We start from the raw sequence: 21,269 nt of genomic DNA on the forward strand, positions 1-21,269 counted from the left end.
GCGCCAGAAGATTGTGTTACTTAACCTTCTCTTTTTATATGCTTCGTTGACCATATCACGGATGGGTAGGGAGACTATATCATGGCGATAAGGTCTGCCTACCACCGATACTATAAATTTAGGTGGCAGGGAGGTCCACTGCACATATTTACCTAGCATAACCAACCATTTCTGTTATTCATTTTCCTTCGACTAGGTTCTACGGTATTTTGGCTGTTTTTAGACTGGGAGTCTAATACACGATTATGCAACATTATCTTCGAACGTTTACGTCATCATGTTGAGCTGGAAAACTATATTGCATTGTGCCTGTGTGCCTGTGTGCCTTGGGTCTTCGGCCTTGGCCTTCATGTGCATGATTCCTTGTGCCCCGCCACACTATTCATGCGAGCTTCTTTCCCCACCCCCACCTCTCCTTTTTGAGTTTTGAGTGCTAAGTCCGAAACGCAACCTTAAAGTCAATAAAAATGCTTTTTCTGGCTGCAAAAAGGGTGACGTCAGAAGGTAATCTTGAAATAACGACACGAAGAAACACTTCGTTTCCGACAAGTACTTTGCTGCTTAATGTGAAAAAAATCCACCGCAATAGCCGCGGTAGTCGCTACAAGGAGCGGTGCTAAGAAGAACATGAACGGAGATACAGAAAATAATCTTTTGCATATTATAATCGCGCAATTGTGTAGGAAGCACATAGGAATCTTTCACGCGTTGAAACACCAACTAGCCCCCACAATACTTCGTGATTTATCTGCACCCCTGTAACACCCCCACTATTGTATTAGAAGGCAGCATGTAAGATGGAAACACTGGATGCTTTTTTTTTTTCATCTTTATTACGTTTCCCCTGCCCAACCACGAACATTTGGCAGCCCAGCAGCACATTGAGTGGTATGATGAAATAAACTTCCTACCCCGTGCCACTGAGATAACCTATTATAATGCGGGGGTGTAAAACAATAGTTAGTGAAATGTAATTAAACTACACTCTCTTCCATGTACGCCGAGTCCGGTAAGACATATAAATACCAAGCAAGTTGAGGTTTCATCGCTTGTTGGGTCAAGCTGTAAGACAAGCAGCGAAAAAAAAAAGATTGAGAAATATAATGACAAACAGTGGCAGTAGTGACAAGTACGGAGTCATCACAATTGGTGATGAAAAAAGGTTCCAAGCCACCATCGCACCACTTGGTGCTACGCTAGTGGACCTGAGGGTAAACAATCAATCGGTAGTTCAAGGATATTCAAACGTAGAAGACTATTTAACAGACGGTAATATGATGGGTGCTACCGTCGGTCGTTATGCCAACCGTATTGCCAAGGGTGTTTTCAGTTTGGAAGATGGTCCTCACAAGTTGACTGTTAACAATTGCGGTAACACAAACCACAGCAGTGTCAGTTCTTTGAACCTCAAGCAGTATACAGCAGGTCCTGTTGAGAATCCTTCCCAAGGAGTTTACGTTGTTAAATTCAAGTTGTTGGATGATCACACCCAACCCAACCCAAATGAATTCCCCGGTGATTTAGAAGTTTCAGTAAAATACACCTTGAATGTCGCTGAGATGACTTTAGACATGGAATATCAAGCGCATCTGGTTCGCGGAGATGCTACACCAATCAATATGACCAACCACTCTTATTTCAACCTGAACAAGGTCAAGAATGAAAAGTCCATATGTGGTACCGAAGTTAGTGTCTGCTCGAACAAATCGCTAGATGTTACAGAGGGAGCATTACTTCCAACCGGAAAGTTCGTTGAAAGGAATATCGCTACTTTTGATTCTGCTGAACCTACTGTTTTGAAGGATAATGAACCTGTGTTTGATTGCACTTTCATTATCGATGCCAACAAAAATTTGAAGTCTACCGACTCTGTGGGTGTAAACAAGTTGGTTCCCGTTTTCAAGGCCTATCATCCAGAGTCGCATCTCCACTTTGAGGTTTCCACGACAGAACCAACAGTCCATCTGTATACTGGTGACAATCTATGTGGCAAATTTGTACCAAGATCGGGATTTGCCGTTCAACAAGGCAGATATGTTGATGCCATTAACCGTGATGAATGGAGAGATTGTGTTCTTTTGAAGCGCGGCAAATTATACACTTCGAAGACTCAGTACCGTTTCGGTATTTAGATGTCTGTTGCTTTACTTGTTTGTAAATAAAACTTTTCATAATGATATACGATCTAAACTATACTCAGTGTTAAATCTTTGCAACCCAGTAATATTCCTGGAACTATAGTTCAAAGAAAAATACATCGCTGCGTATCAAGACAACTACATATTTGAGCCAAGTATTTACACCCATGACTACCGATCCATGCATCGAGAACCACTAGGAGATTGAGATCTTCTTCTTCTTCTTCTTCTTCTTCTTCTTGAGCTTCATGATTATTACACTAATTGGCAGAAAATATGCATGAAAACATTCGCGTCATATAACCCGAAATTCACAATATGGGCCAAATCGAACAAAAAAATCCCACCTGCACCACCTATAGCAGCGTCTGCAGTAATCACTTCCTCTTGAATTCAAATACTATCCTTTTCACAAAGCCAATCTTCATAAGGGAAAAATGCCTGACTTGAAAGACATAGTAAACTGCAATCATACCAAAGATATTGAAAGCGATATAAGCCCAAATTAAGCCAAAGTTTCTCCATAGATAACTGAAGCTTGCATTTATGCGAGCCAAGTATTCGTCTCCCACTTTGAACTGGCAGTACGCACAATCGGAGGTAGCGTCTGGGTTTGCAATATATCCAGTCCCAAGCTCGAAAAACGGTTTGGTGAATTCCCCACATGTTTGGCCTATAGGAGGATTGAAAACAGAGAGCTCCTTCTCTGAACATATTACCGGTGTGTCATGCATCAGTAAGCCAATGAAATTTTGCAAAAAATACGTGTAAGGGGACAGCTTCCACATAAATGTCCAGAATCCAGGCATGAGGAAGGAAGGTTGAACGGCACCGCAGAAGGAGAGCAAGAACGAAAGCACAAAACCTATGATGACATTTGCAGACTGTAGATTTGGAGACATGTACAGAACCATCAAAGCAAGACCGATATAGTACAGCTGGAAGAGTATGGCATAGTTCAGATAGAAGACACCAGATCTAGAGACCTCGAAAAATATTCCCAGAGGAAAATACAACGAAACGAAAAAAATAGTTGAAAAGAGTAAATGGTAAGGCAATTCATTTAAATAGTGAGTGATCAGAAGTAAAGACCAGTGGAACATGTTAGATTTAGACTCTCGAACTTCGTATAGTTCCTTAGCCGCAGTAGCGCGTTCCTGGATCTGATTTGTTGCCGGGGCTGATATAACGATGGCCATAAAACAGGCAAACAATGTATTTTGCAACCCAATAACGTTGGCGCCCACATGGAAAAACGTAAAGCCGATGAACAAACCACTAACTATCAACAGCATCATCTTGGCCATGACATAGTTCAGGTTCCTCCAGAAAGTCAGACTAGATCTGCGGAGGACATACCAGAACTGGTAGGAATACGATGTTGCATACTTGGAGAGTTTTACGGCTACCTTCTTTGATTTCGAAGAGGACAAATCTTTGATCATAGTGCTTATTTTTTTGCAGACGTTTGCATTCCCGCAGGAGGCCTGCCATATAGTAGACCAGTCCTGTTGAACAGTAGTGCTGGCACCAGCACCAATGGCCTCTAGAATATACTCAGCGGGGTTCTCGTTGTTTTTGCATTTCCTAGCACCATTCTTTTCAAAATACTCCACAACAGAGCTTGAGTTTTCACCTATTCCACCAAAATAAATTGTTCGACCACCTTTTCCTAAAAGCAATAACCAGTCAAACTGTTCAAAAAGAGTAGCAGATGGTTGGTGTATAGTACACAAAATCGACTGGCCTGATCGGGCCAATCTTTTTAACACCTTGATAACAGCCCACGCAGATTGCGAATCCAACCCAGATGTTGGTTCGTCCAAAAACAATAATAAATCAGGCTTACCGACAAGCTCGACTCCAATTGATAGCTTCTTTCTTTGTTCAACATTCAAACCGTGACCAATCTCACCCACAAGAGCTTCCGAAAACTCCTGCATTTCAAGAATAGATATAATCTTTTCAACGTACTCCATCTTTTCAGTGTCAGGTATAGATTGTGGCCGCCGCATGCGGGCACTAAATTGCAAAGATTCTCTGACAGTTAGTTCTGCAATATGAATATCCTGCTGCTGTACGTAGCCAGTACGCCGTGCAAAACTTGCGTCAATTGGCAGGCCATTAACCAACATATCACCGGTGATCGTCCCCACGTTCCTTTGGGCCAAGGTGTTCAATAAAGTGGTTTTACCAGCACCGGACTCACCTATCAACGCGGTCAAAGTGCCTGGAACACAGTAACCGCTTACGTTGTCCAAAAGTTTACGTTTCCCGTTGGAATGCTGCACCGTGAGAGTAACGTTTCTCCAGATAAACACTCCGGTAGACTCCAACCCGTCGAATTCTGAATATGTGCTATCGCCGTTACTCGAAGCTACATCCTTCATATCTTGGGTTGCTATAGACGTGCTAAGGTTTTCTTCATCATTTTTGTCGCTCCATGATTTTTGTGGGGCATTCTTTGCATTCTTCTTGAAAACTAGAGCATCACCTCCACTTTTAACCGGACTTTTGTACTCAGTGAACAGTGCCCTCAAAATGATGTAGCCAATCAAGAAACACCACATAATCCCGAAGTTTCTCCAAGTGTTGCTATACTCATATTGATATTGGGCCCTTAAATAATCGTCGCCAAGAACCCAAGATTGACCAGGCCTGGAACCAATAAAAGCACACACTTGATTTTCAGGTAATACATTTTCAAAACCAGGTCCGGAAGGAACCAAGGTACCCCCACAATCCATATGCCTTCCATGAAATTCTGCGTTCAGCATCGATTCAAAAGCATATCTGATGGGAAGAATGTACGAAATCCACTTGAACCACGGGTGCATTGAAGGTAGTTGTACCATGTACGTCGAATACATGGCAATAGACAACATCACAACACCAGCAATCGAGTTGGCCTGTGACAATGTGTCACAGAGAGAGGAAATCATTTGAAACAAACTTGTAATAGCTTCCGAACACATTGTCAAAAACAAATACAGAGTAAAGAAGGTTCCGGCGCTCCTGTGTAGACCGGCCAAGAAGTACAGAATGATTATGAAGAGGGTTAGACCAATCATTCTGAATGGGAATGAGGATATTGTACTTGCCAATGCCTCTGCCGAGGGATGGTAGAGGGAGTATACCTTGTGCTTTTGCAATATGGGTCTATGCTCAAAACTAATATTAGCTAGGCCCATCAAAGAATAATACAACAGGGAAAAAAAGAGGACACCACTTCTAGAGAACGCGCCCAGAGTGGAGGGAGGTGATTGATAAAATAGTGACCCTGTGATAAATGCCTGTGCTATCGCAGCGCATGTGTTAATCACAGTGTATGACCTATCGCCGTAAATTCTCTGAAAACCTCTAATGGTACAAAGTCTAACTTGCTCCCAGTAAGATATGGTGTAGTAAGAGTATTTTCTTGCGCCTTTCGATTTTTCCTGTGCCATAGACTCATTGTATGCTTTTTTGGTCTTCTCAGCATTTACTTCATGTTTGGACTTCTGGATCTCGCGCTGCAAGCAGGCATACTCTGGGGAATTGAGCCAGTATTTCTCAAATTCCTCAGCGGTATGAGGTACTTGGTCCCTAAGGCCGGGCTTTATTTCGTGCAGACCGTTAGGATCAGTGATGGCGGTCAAATATTCAGCGGTAGATTGTCTTGGTGGGCACAAGTAGCCCATGCTTTCAAAATAATTCTTGGCCTCGGTAGCTTTGCCGTAGAATACTTGTCTGCCAGCATATAAGACAGTTACTTTATCAAATGTTTCATAAATGTTTTCACTGGCCTGGTAAATAGTAACTAGAGTTGTTAGTCCCAGCAGTTTGCCCATAGTACGAATGGCCTGCGCAAACTCTAGTGCCGTAGAGGCGTCAAGACCTCTCGTAGCATTATCCCAGCAGTAGATCGAACCTCTCGCCGCTAATGCTTCAGCAATGGAAACACGTTTTCGTTCACCTCCAGATACGCCGCTAATAAAATCGTTACCGACTTTTGTATCATAAGTGTGCGTTAAGCCAAAAATTTTCGCATAGAATTCTCTAGTGGTGGCAACATATTCTTCCCTTGTGACATCATTGACTCTCTTCGCAGGCATCTTACAGCCGATAGCAAAATCCAGAGTCTGTTTTACAGTCAAATGCGGGAAATGGACGTCTTGTTCCCCATTATAAATCACATCTGACTTGTAATGCCGCATCATTTCCTTCTGAGGGATACCGTCATATGATATGGCACCTGTTGCTACACCACCAGCAAATTGACTAGTCTCGCCAGCTGCACTTTTTAAAAAGGAAGAGCAGCCGGCGCCCGGTCTTCCTAGAACAAGGACCATCTCCCCTGGTTTAGCCAACAGACTAACGCTTTTCAGAATCATTATCATCTTTTTGCGATTCCTACGTTCACGGACGCCTTTAATAATTGTCCATGGTAAACACAAAATATCACCAAATGTTTGCCCTTCCAAAAACCTAGAATCCAGACCTTCTACTGAAACACATTCCATGGTGACACCTGCCTTACGGAGATGAATGCCCTGTTCAGAAGCCTCTTTAACAAAAGATTTGATTACGGCCGAAGCATCATATGTGTTAGAATTTGGACTATCCAATTCCGTAGGATCATCTTTCATAGTTTGGGTGGTCATTTTTTCCAGATTTGCCTGAGTCTTAGCATCAATATCTTCGACAGCATCGTCATTCCCCAAGAGTAAAAATCTTAGTTTCTGGATTTTTTTCTTGCAATTGCGTTTATGACACTTATGTCATAAAGGGACAACCCTTAAGTCGTACGGTAGAGAAGAAGAAGGCGCGGCTGAGCACTACCGTTAAGAGAATTATTTTTTGTATTTTGGTCCATTTCAATAACTTTCAAGATTTCAGCCTCTACAGTATATCTAATCTGACATATGTGCCCTTCCAAGAATTTGAACTAACGGAGAGCTTTCTCTACCACAATAATGGTTTGACTCTATATAATCGGTTAAGTAAAACTCTATCAACTGAAGACCCGCAATCGGAAAAATGCAAGTGGGCAAATACAGTATGAAGAAATCGGACGGTCTTCCCTTCGCTACTGAACGTCATAGAAGAGTTTAAAAAGTCTCCGCAAGGCATTACTCACAGTAGGCTAGTATCAACAATCGATTTCCAAAGTAAGCATATGACCGATTAAGGCGTATGCTTTTTTTCCGGTGGAAAAAAGATGCTCAGAAATGTAGGCACAAATCTGACATCATAAGGCTATTGTGATTCGCAGGTGACGCTAATATCCTGAAAATCTTTCTAGAACATCATGGAAAAGCTATTGTGTTCCTACATCAAGCCATTGAAGATCTACATGAGGACTTAAATATGCGAAAAAAAAAGCGAACTCAAGTAAGGTTTTGAGGGTGCGCACTACTATTCTGTTTTTCTAGTACTTTATCTTCTATGAGTCATCTCAGACTTTCTCTTCTTATTGGATTGTTTGCTATCTATCTTTACCGCTTTTCTTCGACCGATCACACATTTAGCGAAACGATGCCTTCAAAAATTTGCTTAGATAAGCAATACCTAATACTGCCTTTTGATAGATCCCAACCACTAATCCATACGCATAGAGGGGACAGTTCTCAAACGCACCGCCATGTTACTGTGTAACGACTTAACAACCCTACTTGATCAATGAACATGCTGCCTGCTAGCTCACCTTGGTTATTTACGGATATTGTAAAACTCGCCTCATAGCTATTTGGTATATAAACCCGAGGAAGTTAAATGATGTTACCTGGCTAAAAGACTGAAGAACATTATCGAGTTTTCTTTTACCATTCTTAATGCACGGACCAGGAGAATCACAAGATAATTCTACCCGCTGTCGCAGAATATCCTCTTCGTCAGCCACACTCGTTGGTGCAACTCCATCAGAGCAATTGAGAGGTGGGACACCCCAAGGAAATGAAGACGATGTTTGCACATACAACAGTGGAGATCATGGTTCGAGCATGACGAATGTTCAGGAGGAGGATTTTGTTCTTCCAGAGCTATTGCCATCGTTTGAAATGTATGAAAATTTGCACAGTAGTATTCCTCAATCCAGTTTTGATGCCTACTTCCACGAGAATCCACCTTATTACGAGGCTGCTTCTAGCACCTGCAGCGATGCTACGGATGACGAATCTAGACCTGACATGCAGGCCCTTGGCGGTGATAACGCTAGTTTAGAGAATTCTCAAACGACCGCCGATACCCACCAGCTCGCTTTTGATTCAATTAATTCGTCCGCTTCTCATGTTTTTAATCATGAGGGTGCTAAGGGCATCCCAGTCGAAAGAATATACGCCCTGCCCAGAGTTGATTCTCCCATAACAATTGAATTGTTCGTCACGAAGTCTGCTCCAAGGTTTGGGCAGTCTCCTCAATGCGAGAACATGCTAAAGGAATACACATCCGGTGACATAATTCATGGTTATTTCACCGTAGAAAACAAATCATCTAAACCAATAAAATTCGACATGTTTTATTTAACCTTGGAAGGCAAGACGAGCTCGAAGACAACAACACCCTTTGGAGTCCAGAAAACATCAAAAATATTTCTGAGAATGGTAGATATGGCAGCGAGTTGGTCATATAACCAAGAAGATGTGAATACCGGGGAGGATCTTTTTGGGTTCTATGACTCCGTTGATCAAACAAGATTTGGACTGCCTAATGATAGGACACTGAATCCAGGCGATAAACGTAAGAAGTTCTTTACATTCAAGATTCCCAATCAGTTATTAGATATAACCTGTAAACACAGGCACTTCTCTCACTCGCTTCTACCACCGACTTTAGGATTTGATCGAGCTCAGGGTTCCCATGCAGAGCTCTCTGCTCCTATATTTTCAGAGAGTCTAGGTTATGGTCGTTTGTCAGAAAGAGGTTCATCACTATTGCTAAACGATAATTCTAGAAACAGCCTAATCGGTTACTCAATAAATGCTATGTTAGTGGGAAAAGATGTGACATCTGGACATGTTTGCTTAATGAGTGAGCAGAAGTACAGCATTAGAATAGTTCCGTTTGGATTTCGTTGTAATCCGGTTAGCAAAGAGAAGTGTCTCAAAGATTTAGAAGACTTCAATATCAGCATTGCAAAAAGCCTTGGAAGAATAGAGAGAGTTTTCTCTAAATTGAGACGAGGGGCTCCTATACATGAAGAGGACATATGGGAAATGCACCATTCGGACATGCTCCCTTACTCAAAAAGCAAGTATTTATCGAACCCAGTGGCTGGTAATGTTAAAAACGAAACCATTGAAAAGAAACACCGATCCGAAGAGAATATTATCGAATCTGAAATGACTTACTCGATATCATCGGTTTTCAACACAAATCTTAGAAATGTATTTTTTAAAGGTATGCACAACACACCCCTGTCTCACCTGGGCAAGTCTTCAAGGATGACTTCCGGAAAACATGGGCTTATAACGATAAAAGTAAAACCTCCCGAGAAGTCCTTGTCATATTGGAGCCCAAGTCTAATTCAGAAACAGAATCTATTTTCGAAGAAAAGCAGGCAGAGTCAACAGAACTGGTTGACTTTGAAAAGTCTTCTCTCAGTTGAAGAACAAGAGGAACTGAAGACCCTGCAGATTGAGCTCGTGTGTGTTCAAGCCGCTAATAGTATTCCGCATGCTCCACCGGAGATCAGTCGTTTACAGACGGAACTAATTTGTGTAACAGCGAATACGGAAGACTGTAAACCAGTGGAGTTACATACTGATTTTCTGTTAAACGAGCAGAGGTTCAATCAACTCAAGAATAAATTTCAGGGAATGTTGGAGAACATTGAATCACATTGCGATAACTTTACTAAGAATCAAACAAAAATAAACTCGCTTCTTGTTGAAGATGCAAGAGTTCGCCTACATGGTACACCACTCGCATTTTCTGACCTCATGCCTCAAAGTACACTTAAAGATGTGAAGGCTCTAGCCCATATGGACGCCAAAGCTGTTGTCGTAAAATATGCATTGAAAACGAAACTAGTTGAGGAGAAAAACATACATACTGGTTCCTCTCCTGCATCTGGAATGACACGTCGTGCGTCTCGGAGTATAATAAAAACAGCTCCAACAAACTGCGATCATCCGATAACTTCGCACCAGAAATCAAGTGAATGGAACCGAGTCAGTGCAACGGAGTACAGGAAAACATTATTTATGAGTGTAAAATATAATGATGGTTTCAGAGCCACTGTGGTACCTAGTTTCGAGAACTGTATGTGTTCGAGATCTTATTTCTTCCGTGTTAAATTTCATTTTGATAAAGGTGCAGGGACTTCAGAAATTGATATTCCCGTTCAAATCAAAAACTATCTAACCCAATAGGCGAATATTATATTGCTCCTGGAGCTTTAGTATCGTCAATTGTGAGTGGGATAGTTATGCATGACTTTGAAACGATAAAGCGAGGAAAGAGCATATTGATGGTACTTTCTGCTATGGTTCAGCAGTTAATATGAAGATATTTTCGAAAATACTCAAAATATCAAAAACGTAAATAACGGTATACATAGGATTTCAATTTTTAATTGTCCAAGAAATTGTGCAACGCTGCAAAGAAAACGTGCCTGATAAATGCACACGGAGAGACACATCTCAGATGATAAGATCTATCACTAAGACTGAAGAATCCAAAAGCTTGGCGTTCTTTGAAGAAACTGTACCAGTAACGAAGTGGGAGCAGAACTACTACTAAAGCTGCCGCCCTTTTGCGTGCTTCTGACATGTATTTCCTATTTAGTGTTATAAGTTTAGAAAAACTTGCCTATAACAAAGAATAGAACAAGCCTGCTTGCAAATTGCCTTGAAGAACCAGTACAGAATGCCCGATTGGGAGTTGCACTTGCACGCCAATGACCGGATCCGTATTTGCTGGCACTGCTTTAAGGAGGTGCACTTCTCCTTCTTTCCTTTCCCTACATTTTTGAACCTTGTTACCGAGACCGGCTGCACAGAACTTTTTCGGCTAGTTATATGAGAAAAGCCAGCAAAGTAGGCACAATAATTCCCTAATCTGGTTACCAAGGAAAAACTGGTTAATCCTAATGCTGAACTTAAAAAGCTAAAAATAAAAGCTGGGTATGAAAAGAATAGTGGGACGTACAAACCATACAATGGCTACTATCATGTACAATGTACTACATATAAATACTTGTGGTCCAATTTGTTTCAAGATGTGCATCAGGTATGTTGTTCGTGCCCGTTATGTATTGAGAAATACATCATAGTAACCATCTGCATATACAATAAAAAAAAACACTCGGTTAATATGCAGTTATATCTGTCACTCATTTTTTTGTTAAGTTTTGTCAAATGTTCATACGTAAGTCTCATATCGAATAATGCCAATAAAATACTAGAGACAGATGTCATTGAGACTCTGTCATATTCAACAGTGACGGTCGGTGAACCATACGTGGCGCACTCGGTAGTAGTGACAAGAATATCCGCATCTTCCCAAGACCCTCCAACAATTTCGCCAAAGAAAGAGGTAAAAACATCTCCAACAATCTCACAAAGTGGGGACTCTACATCAAAAACAGTAATTCAGGGTTCATCCTTGACATATGATCGCGCCAGCAAATCATCCAAAACATCGAGAACAGGCCATGCCGTAACTGGTTCGAGCATTATCATAGATGACTTGACAACTAAAAGTCCTGTAGAAAGTTCGAGTTCGGTTTCTGATATTGATATAACCTCTGCTACTTCTACTGCTCCAACAATGCGTAAAATTACTACTTTACTATCTCAAACTGCCACCACATCGACATCAACTCTGTTTTCTTCTTCTTTGTCTATCTCAGGGACAAAGCTAAATGGTACTTTATTAACTTCTATCTCGGTAGGTTCAATTGATCCATTGGTAACTCAAATGCCTTCCTATTCATTTCAAGAAACAAAAATTGTTCCTTCTTCATTAACTTCCAATAAAACAATATACACGATCTCAGTTAGCACAAACTCAGCTACAGTTACTGGTAAAGATAAATCTTCTATCGCTTCATCACATCCTTCCTCAAACATATTCTATCCATCAAACTCAACTCACGGTTTAGTCCACTCACTAGCGTCTTCAACTGTGAGCTCCAACTACTTATCAAGTAAGACACCAATTACTCTTACTCCATTAGCATCATCATCATTGTCCGCGACAGTAGATCCAATCTACTCATCTAATGCAACAGAGAGCATTCTTTTTTCATCATCATCATCATCACTAACCTCGACCGTTAGTCCAGTCTACCCATCCAATGCAACGCGAAGCACTCTTTCTCCATCACTATCGTCCATGATAGTTTCTTCTTTCTCAACAACATCTTCGACATTGGACACCATTTACGTCTCTTCTTCAACGCAAGCCACCGTCTCTTCATCATCATCTTCAGAGCAGACAAACACTTTCTCATCTTCTTTATCAACCCAGACTATCAGCACAGCTAGCACAACAGAAAACGCCGCAACTACAACTATTGTTAATCTTTTCAATGCTGTTTCGACAGATGAACCCCCAACTGTTTTTGGAAGATCTCCAAATCCGATGTCATTAGCTGACGGGGTCTCAAACAACGGACCCATTCAAACAAACAAGTTTTACACGAATTTGATTGTCGGAAGTCAAGAATCTCCCGCATTTGTATATCCTTATTCACTGTGGAAATACACTTCCTCGGATGCTTATGGGTTTGCTGTTCAACACACAACAGTAGACCAATATTCTTACAGTAATTACGACAGTTCTGGTAGCTCAGAATATTTGGTTAATCCCTTAGGAGTTGCTCATGTTGTTTTCTCAGCTTCGAATTTTGATTCAAGTATGACTATGCAGGTCGATGAAATGACGCTGTCTTCAACAAGGGTCGTACTTTCAGAATCTTATGATTCATCAAACTATCTGGAAATTCCTTTGGTCCAAGGTATGGGATTTGCAACTGGGATATATCATGGCTCTTTGAATGCCAAAATTGGCTCTAGTGTCGGGTTCAATACCGTTGTCTCTGAGTCATCCAGTAACTTAGCTCAAGGTATTCTCAAATACCGCATTAGTTTATTGAATGGGGTTACTTGGTTATGTTACGTGATAGGTCCAGACGATTTAACCTCAACGGGCTTTTCATTACAGGTGAGCTCAGAATATGAAATTGAAGCAAGTGCAAGTATTGATGGTATCATCATTCAATTAGCCGTTGCACCTTCTGAAGCGGATTACGAAGTCTTCTATGATCAGGCCGCTGGCATGTATGTTACTGATTTCAAAGTACGAGGTGTTTCTGACGGCTCCACAGCTACTTATGAATTTTCTTATACCACTCAAGGCCAATCGGCATCAGGCAGCACAATGATTTTTGCTCTGCCCCATCATGAATCTTCGTTTAGTGACGTGATGCAAAATTACTATACCGGTATTCAACTTGCTTCCACGACCAAGGGTCTAATGAACGGTTACTTAACGACAAGCCTCCAATTTTCCACATCGTTGAACAGACAAGTATCATGGCTGCCATGGTCTTCTCAACTTGGCTCTACTCCACTAGAGTATTCTGCAGAACAGCTGCAATTATTAGCTGAAGTCGCAAATTCTGAGTTACAGGTCAGTATTTCCGAAAGCATTAGTGGGTTGAATACGTATTATTTGGGTAAAGTGCTTGATAAGTATTCCTACATCCTTTTAACAGTGTCCGAAATCATTCAGGATGAAGCCACCACTAAGAGTACTCTGGAAAACATCAAATCGGCCTTTGAAGTCCTGCTTCAGAATGAACAAACATATCCCCTCATGTACGACACAAAATTCAACGGTCTAGTCAGTTCAGGAGACTGGGCTTCAACTAGCACGCAGTACGATTTTGGTAACACCTACTACAACGATCATCATTTCCATTATGGTTACATTGTTCACGCAGCTGCTGTCATCGGCTATGTCGACTCTAAATTGAACGGTACCTGGGCCACTGACAATAAAGATTGGGTAAACTCATTAGTTAGAGACGTTGCCAATCCATCTGAAAAGGACCAGTACTTTGCACAATCAAGAATGTTCGATTGGTTCAACGGCCATTCCTGGGCTGCTGGACTCTATGAAAACGGTAACGGTAAAAATGAAGAGAGCAGTAGCGAAGACTACAATTTTGCCTACGGCATGAAGCTATGGGGGGCAACTATTGGTGACCTGTCAATGGAACTGAGAGGTGACCTAATGATTAGTATAATGAAGGATTCTATGAACGATTATTTCTATTACCAGGATGACAATAAAGTCGAACCTAAAGAAATTATAGGGAATAAAGTGAGCGGTATTTTATTTGACAACATTATTGATTATACCACCTACTTCGGAACAAACACAGAGTACATTCACGGCATCCATATGTTGCCTATCACACCAGTTTCTTCTAACATTCGTTCAGTAACTTTCGCTGAAGAAGAATGGCAGACAAAAATCGAGCCAATCATCGGATCAATTGAAAGTGGCTGGACAGGTATACTGAAACTGAATCAAGCGCTATTTGATCCAACGGATTCGTATGCTTTTTTCAGCGATTCGGACTTTGATTCAACCACATACCTCGATAATGGTATGAGTCGCACATGGGCATTAGCATTTTCAGGGGGACTGGCAAACTCTATTGCTTAGAAAGAATACTTGGCAAGCAGGTCTGTCTAGTCTTCACACCTCCTTCATACACATTTTATAGAGTAAATTATACATAGATCGAGAATCATAACGTTGGGAAAGGAGACGACGTTAAATAAGTTATGCGGGGCGCACTTCAATAAGAAGTATATAGTTTAGTCTAAGAAACCGACGTATCTAGTCAGCATATGCACTATGACGACAGTTTAACGTCGTGTTTAGCTGCATCAACCCAAAATACCATTTCCTGCTTTTTGCAATCATATTTATTGGCTTTTGCGAACAGATGGCCACCATATCATCTTGGTGATTGAGCATGAAGCAAAAGTCTTCGAATCAAAGTCATTAACTCTCAAGGAATGCAAATTCATGGCTCAGTGCTCTCGAGACAATGTTGCAACCTTCTGCGTCAGTTATATTTATATCCCGCCCGCTTTCTTTTTTTGTCAGTTACGCTACGCAGCAACATAGGGTCTCGAGACCTGAAAAAAGCCTAATAGCGATCAAAGGAGAGGTACGCCCACAATGATATTGTTTCGTGCTCTGTATATTATTTGGGTATTTCTACTCATTCCACTGTTTAATGCAGAAGAATTTACCCCAAAAGTTACCGAAACTATCTCAAAATATTCAGTTGATGTACTAAGCTTTGATGATTCCAACACTTTGATCAGAACGGAAGATGACGTCTTGAAGATAAGTTTTGATGCTGGAGAAAATTGGAAAACGATCGACGAAATTGAAGAGCCTATTTACTCAGTTGTTGTTGATCCCTTCCATGGGCACGACAGAGCTTTTGCTTTTGTAAAAGAAACACTGAACTTTTACACCACCGATGATCAAGGTAAATCGTGGAGGCTTCTAACTATACAAAATCCTGAAGATTCAGCGAATTTTTACAATAATGAAATCACTACTCACCCAACAAAAAAGGAGTATATTATTTTACATTACAATTGGGTGGAAAAGCATTCAGATATACTATATTCAACAACAGGTTTTTACGTTACCAATGATGGTAAATCCTTTTCCCGAATTAAACCTTCTCTAGAAAAAATTGATCGTAATGATAGGAGTATACGCTGTGACTTTATCAAATCCAGTATGGATTCTGATTTGGGCAGTAATGATGCTTCGATAATCTGTCTTTTCCGAAACAGGGAGTACATTGAAGGTACAGACTCAACTATTACCAAGTCTGAATTGATTTTAAGTACTGATGGAGGTAAAACATTCAAAGAATTAGATCAGTTCAAAGATAAAAGTGTTATAGGATACAAAGTATTGAAGTCTCATGTGGTTGTTTTGACTCAAAATGATATGTATAACGTGGTGTCATCAAGGGATATTTGGGTATCCAATGATGCATCTACTTTTCAAATGGCTCGTACGCCTACTCAATTAAGGTATATTAGGCACGACGAAATTCAAGAAGACTCTATCGGAAGAATCGTTTTGAGAACATTCGGAGAGAGAAATTATGAAGAAAAGGACCAAAGAGGTGCCGCTGATTTTTTAATATCAGATTCTCAAGGATTGAAGTTTTCGCCTATAGATTGGATACCAAATAATCAGTATGGACATACCAATGTAGCTTATCCACAGTTCTTAAAAGGAACAATGTTTGCTCATTTTTATCCTTCTGTTAATATTCCTGATAAAGAAAGTAAATACGGCAGAACAAGTGCACGAGAAGAAACTAAAGTATCTGTTGATAACGGTCTCACATGGTCAAATTTGAAAGTTGTTGACCGAGAACATGCAGGTTCATTTGGCTGTGATATCACTAAACCCGAGAGGTGTTCGCTTCAGACTTATTTTTACGATCTAAGAGATATGAAACCCTCTACCGGAATCATTATGATATCGGGTACTGTTGGCGATGGCAATATATTCAGTTGGAAAGAAGAAAAAACTTTCATCTCCAGGGATAGTGGTTTAACATGGCGGTTAGCCCATAATTCCTCTGGACTTTATACTACTGGTGATCTGGGAAATATTATTATGTATATGCCGTATCATTCAAATGAAAGTGGCGGTGTACATTCTAAATTTTATTATTCTTTGGATCAAGGTAATACATGGGGTGAATACGAGCTAACCAGACCTATCTACCCATACAGATTAATCAGCACAGCATCAGATGGATCTGGCTCAAGATTTATTCTAGAAGGAAGGCTCATTCTAGAAAAATCGAGCGACAAATACATTGACTCTTTAAACTTTATCGTATATACAATTGATTTTTCAGCGGTGTTTGATTATAAATCATGTGAAGAGAGTGATTTCGAAGATTGGAATTTGGCAGAAGGAAAATGTTTTAATGGCGCTAAATACAAGTATAGAAGGAGACAACAGGACGCCCATTGTTTGGTCAAGAAAGCGCTCAAAGATGTGAGGTTACATGAAACCCCTTGTAACAGTTGTACTAAATTTGACTACGAATGCTCATTTGAATTTGCTAGGAACTCAGATGGCGACTGTGTTCCGGATTACAACCTGATTGTTCTTTCTGATATTTGTGACAAGTCAAGGGGCAAACCTGTATCAGTAAAGCCATTGCAACTAATCAAAGGTGATAAATGTAAAACACCAATGACAATCGAGCCGGTAGATATCCCATGTGACGGAATCCCAAAGGAGGGTTCGAATGGCAAGGAAATAATTACCACCGAAAACAAATTTGACTTCAAAATTCAGTTTTATCAATACTTTGATACAGTCGCAGACGAATCGCTAGTGATGGTAGATTTAAGGGGAGATGCTTATATATCTCACGATGGGGGACAAACAATAAAAAAATTTGAAACTGGCGGCGAAAAAATAGTCGAAGTTGTGTTCAACTCATACTTCAACTCTTCAGCTTATCTATTTGGGTCTGAGGGTAGCATTTTTTCCACCCATGATAGAGGACATTCTTTCATGATCGCTAAGTTGCCTGAAGCCAGGCAGTTAGGTATGCCATTAGATTTTAATGCCAAATCACAGGATACATTTATTTACTATGGTGGTAAGAATTGTGAATCAATTTTAAGTCCGGAATGTCATGCTGTAGCATACCTCACTAAAGATGGAGGCGAAACGTTTACAGAAATGCTTGATAATGCAATTCACTGTGAATTCGCAGGTTCGCTTTTCAAATATCCGTCAAATGAAGATATGGTTATGTGCCAGGTAAAGGAGAAATCCTCGCAAGTAAGAACTTTAGTTTCTTCAACTGATTTTTTCCACACTGATAAAAAAACCGTTCTTGAAAACATTATTGGCTACTTGTCCACAGGTGGCTATATTATTATTGCCGTACCTCATAAAGATAATGAATTAACAGCATATGTAACTATTGATGGTGTCGAATTTTCCGAGGCAAAATTCCCGTATGATGAAGATTTTACGAAGCAAGAAGCATTCACTGTTTTAGGATCCGAGGAAGGATCGATTTTCCTACACTTGGCAACCAACTTAGCACCAGGACGTGATTTTGGCAATCTTTTAAAATCCAACTCAAACGGTACTTCTTTTGTCACTTTGGAGCACGCCGTTAATACAAACACGTTAGGCTTGGTAGACTTTGAAAAAATTCAGGGTCTTGAAGGCATAATTCTCACCAACATTGTGTCAAATAGTGACAAGGTTGCCGAGAATACGGAAGACAAGCAATTGAAGACGAAGATCACCTTTAATGAGGGCTCGGATTGGAACTTTTTGAAACCTCCTCAAAAGGACTCTGAAGGAAAGAAGTTCCCTTGCGACTCTAAATCATTAGACAAGTGTTCGCTGCATTTGCACGGCTACACTGAACGTAAGGATGTTAGGGATACATATTCTTCTGGTTCCGCATTAGGAATGATGTTTGGTGTTGGGAACGTTGGAGCTAACCTTCTACCGTATGAAGAATGTTCTACTTTTTTGACTACTGATGGCGGTGAGACGTGGACTGAAGTTAAGAAAACTCCCCACCAATGGGAATACGGTGACCATGGGGGGGTCTTAGTTTTAGTTCCCGAAATCGCAGAAACTGACTCTATTTCCTATTCTACTGATTCTGGAAGAACATGGAAAGATTATAAGTTCTGTGACGATAAAGTTCTGGTAAAGGATATAACTACGGTTCCTCGAGACTCTGCTTTGAGATTTTTGTTATTTGGAGAAGCAAAGAATCTGGGAAGTGGTTCATTTAGAACGTACACAATCGATTTCAGAAACATCTTCGAGAGACAGTGCGACTTCGATAACACCGGAAATAAAGATTCAGATTTCAAATACTCTCCTTTAGGTTCTCAAACCGGTTGCCTGTTTGGACATCAGACCGAATTCTTACGAAAGACCGATGAAAAGTGTTTTATTGGTACCATTCCACTTTCTGAATTCTCTAAAAACATCAAAAACTGTTCATGTACTCGGAAAGATTTTGAGTGTGATTACAACTATTATAAAGCTAACGACGGTACTTGTAAGTTAGTCGATGGTCTCACTCCCACCAATGCTACCGATATCTGTAAAAAGGAGCCAGACTTAATAGAGTATTTTAAATCTTCCGGCTACAGAAAGATCCCCCTATCAACTTGTGAGGGTGGTTTGAAACTGGATAGTTCTTTTACACCTTATCCTTGTCCAGGAAAAGAAGCCGAATTCAAAGAAAAATACTCTGTAAAAGCTGGTATTTATGCATTTGTTTATGTGACAATTCTTCTTGTTATTTTCTTTACAACATGGTTTGTATACGTTAGAGGTATCAGAAGAAACGGGGGGTTTGCAAGATTTGAAGAAATTAGGTTAAATGACGATGGTCTGATAGAAAACAATAATACCGATAAAGTTGTGAACAAAATTGTTAAGGCAGGATTATTCCTTTCTTCAATTATTACGTTTGTATTCCAACACACGAAGGCAGGAATAGCTCAAGTTATTGCGAAAATAAGAGCAAGATTTAGCAATAGGGAAGGTCCGACCTATTCATCGTTGATGCACCATCAGTTTTCAAATGAAACAGATAACTTGCATAATGAAGACATTGACGATTTGTCCAGTTCTGTTGCCCGAGGTAGTAATCTTGACATCGAGGACGAAGTTATACCATCTCCCCAACAAGAACACGCGTCGTATACAGATCAGCCAGCCGGAAACGAAGTTCCAAACACATTGTCAGCACATAGCGAAGAAGACGCCAACAGGCCTGACTCGGTGGATCCACGCGGCCATGACAAGTAAGAGAGTGTACTCCTGTCCACCAACAACTCTACGTATCTTCCATTAGGAAAAATGAATATAAACTTTCACCCAAAATCGTACCTTTTTCTTGAAGCAACCATCAACCAGCCATGAACGTAATCGTAAGGATAATATAATCTAAAGCAGATGCACATAACGTGTATTATAAACTGACTATATAAAAAATTAATGAAAACAAAAGCATTTTCTTCACCTTGAAATTGATCTTGAACTCTACATTGTTACATACAGACGATTTTGTTTTTGCATTTTATGTATTAATGTAAGCTTAGAAGAATGGCACAATATAAAGATGCATGGTATTGCCAAATTCTACCTTTTTTTCATACACAGTCTCTGCCGCACACGATGTGACAGAAATTCCAAGTGATAGGAGCCAGAAGTGATAGGAGCCCAAAAAAGAACATATATAATTTACAGGAAACTGAATGTGTTGATCATTTCCTTTTCACCCTCGAAGCAAAGATAGGTAAATATGTTAAATATCATTGCAAAATTCCACAAAATTCAAGTTCAAGACGGTGTGAAGGTTTGGTATCGTGAAGCAGGATCAGCAGAAAACCCTACGATTTTATTGCTACATGGGTTCCCCACCTCCTCCAACATGTTCAGGAACCTCATTCCTTTATTAAGTACACACTTCCTCGTTATTGCCCCAGATCTACCTGGGTTTGGATTTACAGAGACACCTGACAACTATATGTTCAGCTTTGACACTCTAAGTGAGAGTGTCGGATATTTTCTAGGTGCTTTGAGGATCAAAAAGTGTTGTATTTATATATTTGATTATGGCTCTCCTGTAGGCTTCCGATTAGCTTTGAAGCACCCTTCTAAAATTACAGGTATTATTACCCAGAATGGTAATGCTTACGAAGAGGGCCTCGATGACCGATTTTGGGGTCCTTTGAAGAAATATTGGAAGTCGTATCAGAATGATCCGGTGTTTATTGAAGCTCTTGTTTCGTACGTTAGAGATCCGGCAAATGTTATTTCTCAGTACCATGACGGAGTGGCAGATATTGAATCCGTTGATCCCGCTGGTTATACTCTTGACATTGCCCTAATTCAACGCTCCGGCCAGACTGATATTCAAGTGAAATAATTCTTCGACCACCAGAATAATGTAAAGCTGTATCCGGCCTTTCAAACGTTTCTGAGAAATTCAAACGTTCCCGTACTGGTTGTATGGGGGGGCAAACGACACTATTTTTAGCGTTGCCGGGGCAGAAGCTTTTCGGAAAG

The 21,269-nt window shown here is 40.5% G+C and overlaps 6 protein-coding genes across 6 annotated transcripts; 5 read left to right on the forward strand and 1 right to left on the reverse strand.

Annotated features, from left to right (window-relative positions):
* Positions 1 to 1,103: 1,103 nt before the first annotated feature.
* On the forward strand, positions 1,104 to 2,132 carry SMKI12G0160 (uncharacterized protein; the record flags this gene model as incomplete). The annotated part of the gene is made up of 1 exon (XM_056224043.1): positions 1,104 to 2,132. One exon carries the CDS (start codon positions 1,104 to 1,106, stop codon positions 2,130 to 2,132), a length of 1,029 nt encoding a protein of 342 aa, XP_056078000.1.
* Positions 2,133 to 2,515: 383 nt separating this feature from the next.
* PDR18 (ATP-binding cassette multidrug transporter PDR18) lies at positions 2,516 to 6,781 on the reverse strand (the record flags this gene model as incomplete). The annotated part of the gene is made up of 1 exon (XM_056224044.1): positions 2,516 to 6,781. One exon carries the CDS (start codon positions 6,779 to 6,781, stop codon positions 2,516 to 2,518), a length of 4,266 nt encoding a protein of 1,421 aa, XP_056078001.1.
* A 1,170-nt stretch (positions 6,782 to 7,951) lies between these two features.
* On the forward strand, positions 7,952 to 10,489 carry BSC5 (Bsc5p; the record flags this gene model as incomplete). The annotated part of the gene is made up of 1 exon (XM_056224045.1): positions 7,952 to 10,489. The coding sequence occupies one exon, from the start codon at positions 7,952 to 7,954 to the stop codon at positions 10,487 to 10,489; it is 2,538 nt and encodes an 845-aa protein (XP_056078002.1).
* A 943-nt stretch (positions 10,490 to 11,432) lies between these two features.
* On the forward strand, positions 11,433 to 14,798 carry DSE4 (endo-1,3(4)-beta-glucanase; the record flags this gene model as incomplete). Its single annotated transcript, XM_056224046.1, has 1 exon — positions 11,433 to 14,798. The coding sequence occupies one exon, from the start codon at positions 11,433 to 11,435 to the stop codon at positions 14,796 to 14,798; it is 3,366 nt and encodes a 1,121-aa protein (XP_056078003.1).
* A 525-nt stretch (positions 14,799 to 15,323) lies between these two features.
* Positions 15,324 to 20,006, forward strand: SMKI12G0200 (uncharacterized protein; the record flags this gene model as incomplete). Its single annotated transcript, XM_056224047.1, has 1 exon — positions 15,324 to 20,006. The coding sequence occupies one exon, from the start codon at positions 15,324 to 15,326 to the stop codon at positions 20,004 to 20,006; it is 4,683 nt and encodes a 1,560-aa protein (XP_056078004.1).
* A 496-nt stretch (positions 20,007 to 20,502) lies between these two features.
* Positions 20,503 to 21,129, forward strand: SMKI12G0210 (alpha/beta fold hydrolase; the record flags this gene model as incomplete). Its single annotated transcript, XM_056224048.1, has 1 exon — positions 20,503 to 21,129. The coding sequence occupies one exon, from the start codon at positions 20,503 to 20,505 to the stop codon at positions 21,127 to 21,129; it is 627 nt and encodes a 208-aa protein (XP_056078005.1).
* Between the last annotated feature and the right edge of the window lie 140 nt (positions 21,130 to 21,269).

Source organism: Saccharomyces mikatae (assembly GCF_947241705.1).
Source record: "Saccharomyces mikatae IFO 1815 strain IFO1815 genome assembly, chromosome: 12".
NCBI classification, from domain to species: Eukaryota; Fungi; Ascomycota; class Saccharomycetes; order Saccharomycetales; family Saccharomycetaceae; genus Saccharomyces; species Saccharomyces mikatae.